The 12965-nt window shown below is 32.6% G+C and overlaps 1 protein-coding gene across 1 annotated transcript; it reads left to right on the forward strand.

Moving 5' to 3' along the window:
- The first annotated feature begins 1835 nt into the window (after positions 1-1835).
- Positions 1836-10256, forward strand: LOC129311234 (solanesyl diphosphate synthase 3, chloroplastic/mitochondrial-like). Its single transcript, XM_054953375.1, is given in 13 exon segments — positions 1836-2189; positions 2784-2873; positions 4060-4140; positions 4261-4332; positions 4977-5099; positions 6042-6128; positions 6260-6331; positions 6770-6855; positions 7165-7180; positions 7182-7298; positions 7535-7624; positions 8838-8936; positions 9784-10256. Coding segments are annotated over 13 exon segments (1254 nt in total). The 5' UTR covers positions 1836-2048; the 3' UTR covers positions 9964-10256.
- Positions 10257-12965: the final 2709 nt, after the last annotated feature.

Consider the following 12965-nt stretch of genomic DNA (forward strand, 5'->3'; position numbering starts at 1 on the left):
GGGATTCCATTGGGAAAGAAGTTTAAATATAAAAGAATTTTAATTAACCGATTATTTTGGATTTAAAATTCATTGATGAAATTGTTGGTTTTGGCATCTATCATCTGTAAAATCCTATGATACTTAAACTTCTTTTCAAATGAAATTTCAAGTTTTTATCATTAAATAAATAAAATTATTTAAAATAATATTAAATTAAAGTTATAGAGTATATAGAAGTATGAGATACCAATCGTTTGAAAAATATTGTAAAAAAGAGAAAATGTCATTTTACAAAATTATGGATCATTCACCATGGCCAACAATGCATTCATCTCGACAAACCATATTGAGGCTATTGGTCTATATAATAATTAACATTCTATACATAAATGGCAGGGATAATTTGTTTAAAATTTTAAAGTTTAAGGCCCAAAATGCTACTTGTTTAATAGTTTAAGGTCTATGGTGCTAGTTAACTGGGAACCGTGGTAAACAGAAACAGTGAACAGTATGACATTAAAAAGATAATGATAGGGTTTAATTTGTCATGAATTTAAAAATTTAAAGTTTATTTTACACATTTTAAGTGTTTAGGATAAGGGTATTTTTCGAGCAAAAAAATTTAAAGTTTATTTTGCTCATTAACCTAATATCATTATATGACCTCCAATGACTTTTTTTGTTCATTTTGATATGTATCAAGGTATTTGAATATATTTTTTTAAATTATAATTTTGGGTTTATAATTAATTTTAGCATATATATATGTTTGGATATTTTTAAAAAATAATTTTAAATTTATATATAAAATTAAATTTAATATGTAATAATAACAAAAATGTTTGAATATATTTTCAAAAAATAATTATTTTAGTATTTAGAATTTATTATTAATGAAATCTAAATAGGCACATATATGTCAGGATCAATTATAAGTCCCAAATCATGATTTTTTTTTCTTTTACCTTAAATGTTCAAACATCCCTATACGCTATTTATGCCAGAATCAATTATAAATGCATAACTGTAATTTATAAAATAGAGTTTATATACTCTCATAAAAAAATAGAGTTTATATGATTTTTCAACAAATTTTTAAGGAAGGATACTTTAAATTTAAAAAATGATTTGAAAATCATTTAATGAGATAGCTTCTACTTTAGGTTTAAAATTGATTTTAACATATATAGGAGTGTTTAGATATTAAAAAAAAAAAAAACAATGGCTTTGGTTCATAATTGACTTTAACATATATGATTGGTGTTTAGATATTTAAAAAAAAATCATATTTTTGGGCTTACTTGATTTTCAATATGAACAAATTGGTTGTTAAATAATTGATGTTTTATTGCAATAAAATTACTTCCTCAAGATTTCTCTATAAACAATAATTCAAAGTATTGATGATATTAGGCCTAATTTAAAAGTGCTAGTCCCTTAACATTTGAATCCCAATTAAAAAATGTCTCTAAAATTAATTATATTTGAATATGATTGCCTTCAGAAAGATACATGTGAACACTTAAAAAAGAAGTGATTGAAAGTATTTTTAAAAATAAATAAATAAAAATCAAGTTACAATTTTAGGAATTAGCTTTTTTTCATTTTTTCCTCCACTTTTCATATTAATTATTGGATTAAATTTTGAATGGTTAGGATTTAATGTTTTATAAAATTAATATTGAAATATAAAATTATAAAAACAAACAATTAAATTTAAAATATAATAAATTTAACGTAAATTACAATTCAAAATTTTGTTATTGTTATAAAAAATAAAAAAAATATTTTTATAAAATATTAAATATTATCTAGTTACAATTTGATTCAGTGGTCGAGACAGGGACCGGAAAGAACATGGGGAGAAAAGAATTGTAGAGCCGAGTCTCAACAGAACTCACTAGCGTACCTGACTTCGAAAGCTTGCCTGTTGCCGAGGCATTCAACTTGTTTGAGTGGGCTAGCCGTCATCTACGCCTTGATCCATGGTGGTGGTCTCGCGTTTGTTCTTATTTGACAACTCCTGAGTCTACTTCGCGATCACGGAACGCTTGCTTTACTTAAGTATGATGATATTTTCTCGGATATCAAGAACGAATCTCAAAGGTAGCCTGAACGGATGTCGATGGTTGCTCTGGAGTCGAGACCAGAACCATCAAGGTCTTTTCTCGCATTACTGTCAGTCACCTGGAGGCTCTACGGTCAAGGTAGTACTAGCATCTCTTCTAAGCTCTCTTAAGTTATGTCTCTATATTTGAGCTGCTTATTTTCTGTGAGGATATCGATATGTTCATGGAGTTCCCATTATTTAGCTGTTCTCTGATCCAAAGCCGCAAACTTTTTTTTCTATTGGTTTGACGCCTCTGCTCTCAATGTTTTGAGCAATATGTCGTGTGGGATCATTTCTTTCTAATCTCTATCGACTGATTTAGTTCCATGAAGGATGAGACGTTGTAGTGCGTGCTTAGCCAAATGCTTGGACTTACAGTTTCAATCTTATCTTGCGGTTTTAGGTTATTGGTTAACAGGGCTGGCAAGTTCCTGATTACTGATGACTCATTTATAAATATTTGATTGTGTTGTTGCGTACTTCGAAATTTTTATGAAGTATGAATCTGATGTGGCGGATCATGAATAGTGGCATGGCTAATGTTAGCAGTGAAACTGCGCTCACCGTGCAGTAAAAGAGTGGACAAGGATTGCTTTCTTGTGCTTCCCTCACTTGTGGAGTCAGGAGACACAATCGTGATGAGAGCAATGACTAATGATAATATAGTTGTCACATTTTTGGTGAGTTTCAGGTTCTGAGAAGTTTAGCTTTTTCAAAGGGTCTTCTAAAATTGGATAATACTGGCCATCAAATCCATTATCAGGCCAGCTCCATTGTTGAGGTTAGTCTTTTATGCTCTTTTCTCCTCTTCTTTATTCTTGTTTAAATCACCACTTTTAAAAGATGATTCCATTGCTGGATCTTTCGGTTGATGACATATAATATTTCATTTGTATGTTTAACCTATAGCTGTGGAAAAAATATGATCTCATAATTACTGACAACCTAGAGATGCCAAAAGTAGAAAATTTTCCCCTCATATTTTACCACATGACACATCCATGCTTTTGTATTTCTTTATATTCAGTTAAAAGAAAATGAGCAATATATTACTGGGGTATTTCAATCTTCATCATTTAATTAGATATTGATAAACTGTTCTCCGGAGTCTCAACTGGCACACAATTACAAAACTCAACCCCCAGACATTTTTGCATTGTTTTTTAATTCAAAAAGTAGCCATATTATTTCAACGTCTAGCAGATAGATTATTATGGTCAGAGTCATTGGTATTTTGGCAAATGTTGAACCTGTTCAAGGACTTCAGAGCACATTTACCTTTCATTTAAGAGATTTGGGAAAAGTAGAGTGAAGGCTCTTTACCTGTAACCAATGTATGCTGTTAATTTAATTATTTTGGTTGGAGAGGGATGCCTGAATTTTCAATTATATACGTATTTGTTGTTGCCACTTTTATGGGGTACACTTCACAGCCTCTTCATGGTTCTATGCTAATGGCTATTTTGTTTTTTCCCCTTACATTTATGATGAGAAACTGGTGAGCTTTGTTTACTAAATGAAACTTTCTTTCTTTTTTGTTTATTATAAATCATTCTCTGCTCCTGTACTTCTTTATAGTGCCTTACCATTTTTGTTCCCAAAAGATTTCACTATTTGACCCTCCAAAATGACCCTTTCAATTAAGCCCTTCAATTAAATTCCCCCGATCATTTTCATTACTTGAAGGCCAAATTGAGGCGTTAGTCCCTATGACTTTAACAGATGGAGGAAGTAAAGTGACTAGGATTAAATTATTTAGAGTTAAACTGAGAAGGCTGCACTTTCGAAGACTATTTGTCTCCAGGGAAAAAAACAGTAATTTCCTTTTATATAACATTCTTAGAAGCAAAGCAACTTGAACTGCCATCAACAAGCACAAATGGATTTATTCAAATTTAAGAATCTACTTGGTAGAGTCTCTATCAATCTTGTACATTCATCTATTGAGATAAATATAATGTTTTCAGGATCAACTTGACCCATTTTCTCTGGTTGCCGATGAACTATCACTTGTTGGTAACAGGTTGCGAGCAATGGTAGTAGCTGAGGTATTAGATTGTTCTTTCATTTGTTTGAACACATGTCTGATTAGAAGCTACAGAGTCAATTCCATATTCTGCATAGGAGTGAAATATAATGAAGAATGAAAATTGGGAATTGTGCCACAGGTTCCTCAGCTTGCTTCAGCTGCTGAGTACTTCTTCAAAATGGGAGTGGAAGGGAAAAGATTTCGCCCTGCAGTAAGATCCAAGTCTCCACTTTGTTAAAACATTCACTACTACAGACATGTTAGCATGATCCAACAAGATCACATACTCATCTCATCTTTCTACAATTGTGTGTTTGCTGGGTCACACAAGTCAGGTTATGTGATCATAGCAGTTTGGACACAAAATCTGGTTTTTTCCCTTACTTTTCCTGATATTCAGGATCTGACCAAGATACCTTGGTACATGATTCAATGCACCGACTACTTACAAAGTGTTGGTGTCATTTACTCATTTTTCTGATTCTGAATCCGCTATCTATCCTTTGAAATGAAGAGTATGTATCTTGCACATCCATCTTCTTATCTCTGTCATGGGTTCCTGAACTTGAAATGTAGCTCAAGGCTAATGTATATAAAACGGTTGCCAGCTTTTCTGAAAGAATATTTGTGAAATAAAATTAACTCATAGTTTCTTTTTCTTTTTTTCCTTATTTGAATGCCTTTTTGTGCTTTTTAATCTTATAATTGTTGTTTATGGGCTTTAACTCCAGCTACTTATCTGTCTGAGTTTATAGTTTTTCTGTTTGTGATTTTACTTTTATGTATTACTCATGATTTTATCTGGCATACTCAATTCTTATCTGGATATGGTTTAATGTATGGGTGTTGGTGCAGGTTTTATTGTTGATGTCGACAGCATTAAATCTGCCCCTTGCTCCTAATGAGCTGGCAGGCACTTTGACAACAGAACTTCGTTCAAGACAACAAAGAATAGCTGAAATAACAGAAATGATCCATGTCAGAGCTTCAAAATTCTTCTTATATGAAGCAAATAGTAATTGCATGATGGTCCTAAAAAAATCATTTTTAGGACATCAATAATAATTCTTTAGTTGATCAAGGTGTACAAGAGAGTTTTTATATGGCACCTGTTTAGGTTGTGGCTTTAGTTTGTGCTTTGGTTGATCATATCACTGCTAATATATCCATGCAAAAAAGTGCAAGACCATATACGGGCAAAGAAAATTTGATGATATTGATCAACATTTTACTAATTAATACCCTTGTATATACTGCATCTCTGTCTTTTCTCATGTAGTTTGATGGGGGTGGATTCCCTTCATTGGGTAGAACAATAATTCTTGTGGCTTTGCCACGTTTCTTTCTCCTTACAAGCTGGTTTCTAAGGGTGGATTCACCATGCTTACTTAGGCTTCCATCAGAAAGTTATTCATGTTTTAATTTGGTTTTGTGAGAAAGAATTACTGGAAGATGGCTGTGATAGCAATAAGCAGGTAGGTGCATATGGGAAAACAATTCATGGATGAAACTATTCAGGTTATGTACTTGAGAGGGAGACAGTTTCAACTATGCAGTTCCTAATCTAGTTTTGCATTGCCCTGTTTATGACTCATTCACATATGATGCCACTAGGTGGTTAATTATATCCTTTTCTTAGGCAAAGTTGCATGACAAGACATTGAAAATCATCATTTTTGAAGGCTTCTTTTGTGTTGTAAATTGTAATATTTAACCCTTGTCCCTCTCCTTCTCCTTCTAAAGAATTTCTGGTTGTTTAAACTTGAAACAATGCATTATGGGAAAGTTCCGATGACATTACTGATCTGCCCCCCTTTTGCACTACTTAGTATTTATGTTTTCATTTTTATGGCTGCCCCTTCCAGGAAAAATGAAACTTCACCATTCCGTTAACAAAATAATATTTTTGTATGGTCACAGGTGGCTAGCCTTCTTCATGATGATGTTCTGGATGATGCAGATACAAGACGTGGTATTAGCTCATTAAATTCTGTAATGGGAAATAAGGTATGCGCATAATGTGTGGGATTTACTGGTTGCTTATAATTCGCTTTGTTCATTAGTGATCCATGATTTATTCTGCATGTAACTTGTTATGAGTTGGTTATTTTTCTACATTCTTGTTATTTTTGATGCAGTTGGCAGTGTTAGCTGGAAATTTTTTGCTTTCCCGGGCTTGTGTTACTCTAGCTTCTTTGAAACACAACGAGGTAGGCCAATGTGTTTTTTTATGTACAGATGTATCCCAGTGATGTTCAACATGCTAACATCGAGAAAACATAATCCCAAAGAACGATTCATTCCAATAAATTGATCTAGTTTTGATTTTTAGACGAGCTGTATTTTCATGGCCTTAGTGGATCATAGTAATTGAGGGATTATACATTGTTAATTTGTTACTTCAGATAATCTACTTTTTCAATCCACCAGTTTGATCCTTCAAAGCCATCCCATGGCAGCTTCCAACCCACCTTTATCCTCCTGACACCTGTTGAACCTTCAATAAACCTACATTTGGTTCTCGCTATTCCAGTCTAGGAATTCTAACTCTTTGATTTCCTAAGTCACCTAGTCCCATTGATAATGCATATTATTGTATAACTATCTGCTTAAAAATTCTAATCTTCCCAAGGATCGTGTTTGTGAAGGTTGTATATTTGATGGCAAAAGCTGTAGAGCATCTTGTAAGAGGGGAGACCAAGCAGATGACTACTTCTTCTGATCAACAGTGTAGGTATGCTTCTATATCATGCTTCTACCATGTACACATCTACCTTTCCTGTAGACCGTAGCTAGTTCTATAAACTGAAGAAGATAGCCTTGAATTTGGGTTTGTATCAATACGTATGATTTACTATATCAATTCTCATTGATTCTGTTAATAGATAAATATCACTCAAATGATCTTCACGGGAACACATAATAGATAAATCTTAAGATTGCGTTGAATCTTATAGGCCAAGAAAAAAAAAAATGAACGCATTGAATCTGAGGAGATATATAGAGCATTTTTGCCTTCTTTAACAATTGCTTATATACGCAGTATGGAATATCATATGGGAAAAAACATACTACAAGACTGCATCATTAATTTCAAACAGCTGCAAGGCAATTGCGCTGCTTGCAGGACAAGCAACAGAGGTTGCAACGTTGGCTTTTGAGTATGGGAAAAATATGGTTTGTATATTCTTAGTACTGTTAGATTATGATGTTAAAATTTTCTGTGGCCAAGAAAAAGAAATCACAATATCAAATTTGTGCAGCTGTGTACTGATATCTGATAGCACACTGGTTCTGAATACCATCCGTCTCTTGTTGTCTAGTCCTTGATTCTCTGTCATCTGATTGAGCGGCAAACATGTGTTCTATATGCGTTTGAATGACATACTTTAATAAAGTCATGTATTTTGCAGGGTTTGGCATATCAACTGATAGATGATGTCCTTGATTTCACAGGCACATCAGCTTCTCTTGGGAAAGGCTCTTTATCAGACATTCACCATGTAATTTCGTAATTCCTTTTCTTTTTTTCTGATTTGTAGATTTATCCATTCTGATTTTGTCGTTACAGTTATAAATTAAAAATTAGTTTTAAAGCATGCATTGGGGAAAAAATCAGAATTCTTCATTTGTCTATTTGCACAGCATGAATGCTATACCTGCCCATGTTGCTGTGTTGCATATGGGGTTTTCAACGAAAACGATATATTCAGGTGTGAATAAATTTAGCTGGCATTTAGATTGATGGATTTAATTTTGAATTTTAAATTTAAAATCTCACACTTAAAATCCTTGGTTTAGATAGCGCAAAAAATTATGTAGATAGAAGATAGATGAGCTAAGGTTCAAAGTAGAAACAAAAGATTAGAAGTGATGAGCTTGTCTCTGTTCTTCAATCTATGAGATATGAGAAGAGAGACAAGAGGAGAGGTGAGAGTAACAAAAGCATTGATAATAAAAACGTGAAGAAAATGAGAGGGTTAAATTAAGTAAAATTTCAAAGGAAAAATTGCATTCAAGTTTCACAGGAGGAAGTTTATTACTGAGAGATCACATGAATTTTACAAAATACACTTAAGTCCTAAATCTTGTGCATTGACAACTTGACTAAGGGTATTGACAATTGGACAATGGCCATTAACAAGTTATAAATGGCCGTTACCCAGTTGTCAATATCTTAGTCAACTTGTCAATGCGCAGGATTTAGGATTTGAGAATATTTTATGAAATTTATGGGATTTCTTGATAATAACTTCCTTTTGTAGGACCTAAATGTAATTTTTCCAATTTCAAATAACTAGGGTCTAGAAACAATTTGAAACTACAAAGAAGTTATAACAAAATGTGGATTTGGATTTTCTTTTATGTATCCAAATAGGGAGTTTGATTTAAATCCAAATCCCCATGCATCCAAATACACCATAACAGTATTTACTTTACTGTTATGCATTGCTGAATCGCATTTGCTTATTGTGAAAATGCAATGTCTGAAGAATGTTTGATAGTGCTCCATTCATCGTTCCCTTATAACAGTGTTTAATTGTTTCAACTTCTGACAGTTCAGTATTTAAGGTTACATCCCTCATTTGTAAGCAAATTCACAACTCTGATACTAAGTGTAACTGAGACATTATTTTGTTATAAGTCGCATTATGACATTTTTCAAGAGACATTTGTCTTCCTGTCAATTTTACTGCTGGCCTCAAATTATTGCAGGGCATTGTAACAGCTCCATTATTGTTTGCGATGGAGGAATTCCCTCAGCTGCGCAGAGTTATTGAAAGGGGCTTTGACAACCCTGCAAATGTTGATCTTGTAAGTTTTGTGATGTGCTTGCATTGTGTGTTTAGTTTAAATCATACTAAGCAGAGGTAGAAACTATTTTGAGGGATTTTACACATTGGTTAATGTACCTTGTAAGGATGACAGTTAGATTTCATCATTGATAGGCACCAGAGGCAGAGCCACCTGTAAGTGAGAGGGGCATACTTGGAGAAAATTACACGCTTAGCGTTATAAGTTATCATATTTTGTACTCCTCATTTTGATATTTTGGACTTCAAGCCCATTTTAGTCTTGAATGACAACAAGCCATTTTCAATTTTCAAAACATGAAACCATGTGGAGAAAATTTATGTAATTATTAATTAATTATTTCATTATTAAATTACTTTTTTCAATTATTAATATTTAAATAAATCTGCCCCCTCTGATTTAGGGACCTGGCTCTGCCACTGATGATAAGCACCCCACCGCATTCACTAACCCACTAATGGTAACAGCACAGAAGGAACAAAAAAATTTCTGTAATGAGAGCAGGCAATGTATAGAAATGTTCAAGCAAATTATGTTGAAAAGTATTACTTTTTGTGAGTGTTGTGAATAAAATAACTGGGATATAGTACCAAAAAGCAATGAGCTCATCAATAACAAAACTTGCCTGGATTTTAAAAGGAAAAGTTCAACAAGAGTAAATGTTTTCAGCACCAAATGTGAGATAAAGAGGAAAACATGAAACTGCTGCTGCCAGCACTGATAATGCCGCCTAGTGCAGTTGATAATGGGACTTTATTCTTTTGCCTCGTGTAAAACTGCAACCTCACTATAATATTCATACTTGTTAGACTGGTTTGTTTATACACTTACATGTTTGGAAATGCAGGCTCTGGATTATCTTGGAAAGAGCCGAGGTTTACAGAAGGCAAGGGAGTTAGCCTTGAAGCATGCTAAGCTTGCAGCATCAGCAATCGATTCCCTGCCTGCGAGTGATGATGATGAAGTAAGAAAATCAAGGAGAGCTTTGGTTGATCTTACTCACAGAGTTATAACAAGAACCAAATGAAAAAGGAACACAATTGCGGTCAAATGCATAAACAATAGGGTCTGGGCCGAGTCATAGGGTCTAAATTAAAGTAAGCTTATATAATTTATGGCTTATAAATAGTGCAGTTTCCTCATCATCAATAACTGCCAATGTTGTAATTCAGATTTTTTGTCATTGTTGCTAGACTGGGAGGCCAAATCCATACTGCCTTATGTTTATGTCGTTGTTCCATCTCCTTGCCAAGCGTTTTAGATTAACTGTGTCTGGTTCACACATTTCTCTATTTATCAATCGACCAATGCATCCATTTATCTACGTGTATGATAAAAACGATGGAAACATCAGTAATTCGTGATTATTATTATTATTATTATTTGGGGACCAGAAACTAATGAATTTTAGACACTTCACATTTTACACTCAACTAAAAAAAAAAGAAAAAGAAAAAAACACCCGTTATTTTAAAGTTTTTCTTAAAGCAATTTTATCTCAATTAGGGGTGTTTACGGTACAAGATTGGGACACTCCTGTCTCAAGTCATGTCCTAATAGATTGAATTTTGCTCTCGTGTTTCTTCCCGTTCTGCAAGTAGTCTTTACTTGTTAGGAGTCGGGATGGAATCGGGACAAGATTAGAATGTCCAACTATCTCAATAAATAGGATAATATCAAAAAAAATTTAAATAATAACATTCATTAAAATTTTAAATCATATAATTTATTAAATTTAAAACGAAACAATATAAGTACATAAATTACAATAATTTAAAATTAATTATTGGATTATATTAATCATAACTACACATTATAATAGCAAATACACATTATCTTTATGCTATAAAATTGACAACAACCGGTAAATCAAGCACAACATCAAATCATTGTTATTTTATTTTAGTGAAACTGTACTAAGTTAATTACTCTTGTAAACATAAAACAAGAAATATGTTATAAATAAAAGTTATTAAATAGAGATATATATATATATATATATATATAAGAATAAATTATATTAATATAATTAATATATTATAAAAAAAATCATCATGTTTACTCAATGTCATTAAAATTATTAATATAAAAAATTTTAACTTTAAATAAGAATTATAAGTATTGAAATTATAATTAATATAAGTATATATTATATTAATATAATCAATATATTTAAAATAACAAATAATATATATAATATTCAGAATAGGACGAGACGTCCTAATAATAATCTCGTGTCCTATTCTGTTTCAAACTCCTTTCCTATCCCGTATTATAAAGTTCCATCTGATTATTTTTGAGTCAGAATAAGACCCATCTTAATATAATCGAGACGATATCAAATTAATTAGAATGAGTTCAATCTGAACACTCTTACTCGAATCCTTTAAAAAGAAAAGATTTTCACCTTATCATTAAAAAAATACACCTCGACAATACACATTTACACCTCGCCTATTTTTTTTCCCCCTCCCTCCTGATTTTATCAAGAGCCATTGGAACACCCATCTCAGCAAAAGGCTTCGCAACCAAAGAAACGACTCCATCACTCACAAGAAGCTCCCGTCCCTACCTTCTTTTCCAGATCATAATCACGCTTCCAACAAGAGACTGACCAAGAAGAAGAAGAAAGGCAAGGCGCATGAGAATGACTACAGGCAGAGAAAGAAGAGTTAGAGAAGGCCATAGCGGATCTACCAGCCAAGACAAGAAAGGGAACGTTTGGCGAGAGAATGCCCAATCATACTTATAATTATGAATTACGAATCATTTGTGTTACAAATTGCAAATTCATCGAATTAACCTCGTTCAGAAAACGTCATTTGTTCCCTGGGGACGATGCTTGTGGCCCAGGGATTCCAAAAACTCGTACTGGCCGACCTCTCCTAAGCCCATGCAGAACCAAATGCTCTATCATCTCCCCAAACTCTTGCGCTTCCATCAACGTAGAAGTTGCCGGAATCGACAGCCCACAGTTCTTGGTTACTTCTGTCTGCTTCGCAGCCCTCGATCTCTCCGACTTCCAAGACACCCTGTTGCACAAATCATCGAAAGGGGCCCTTGAGGGTAAGATCGAATTCGTTTCGCAGGGGTCCGAATCGAAAGCAGACCAACGCGAGGTTGAACCTTGGGATCGAAGGAGGGGGCTTTTTGTGAATAAAGGGCTGAAATTCGAAGGACAAGCTTGAGGAAGAAGAATGAAGAAGAAAAAAAGGCGCTTGAGGAGGAAAAAATTCATAAGAACTTTTTCATCAAGCGACACGTGTCAATATTTCGGTCGAATCAAATTTTTAATGGTGAACGTTATTCAGAGTTAAGGGTCGGCCGAAAATGCTTCCTTTTTAAATTTTCGAGAGTATTGTTTCAGGAAAAAGTTTGAGATCGAAGGCATTTTTGAAGAAAAAATTTTAGGTGATTTTTATCCTTTTAAAAAAAATACTATCTTAATTTCCGTTGATATATGTATAGTGTGCTGATGTGATTATTTTTAAATAATACTTTTTATTTATTATATAATAAGACACATTTTTCACGTGTTATATGAATTTTGAAATAAATTGAAGTGATAATTTTGAAGAATAAATTATAAAATTTTAAGAATTAATGAAAAAAATATAAATAAATTATATAAAATACTCTATTTCTTAGGCCTTAATCCTTTTTAAATTAATAATTTTTTTATTATATATAAGTATTATCATTTTTAAAATATGATTTGATATTAAATGTAAGTGATTCTCAAAATAATTATTTGAATATTGGTTTATTATATCGTGAGACGTTAATCTTTTTTTATTAAATTTAATTTTGTTTTAACCAAAATTTTAAAAGATAGATGGGATGTTGGTCCCAAATATAACTGAGTTTTGGTGGTCGCAGTTAAATAAACTAAAACTTTTAATTGATTACTTTTGTTTGTGAATCTTTTTAAGATTTCCTGACTGTATGAATCAGGCAGTTAATATCAGACCAAATCATCTATATATTCTTTCCATTTTCATATATAAAAAAGATTATATTATACAGTTT

The sequence above is a fragment of the Prosopis cineraria genome, unplaced genomic scaffold, assembly GCF_029017545.1.
Source record: "Prosopis cineraria cultivar Desert tree isolate PC_DT_omini unplaced genomic scaffold, ASM2901754v1 PC5, whole genome shotgun sequence".
Taxonomy (NCBI): Eukaryota; Viridiplantae; Streptophyta; class Magnoliopsida; order Fabales; family Fabaceae; genus Prosopis; species Prosopis cineraria.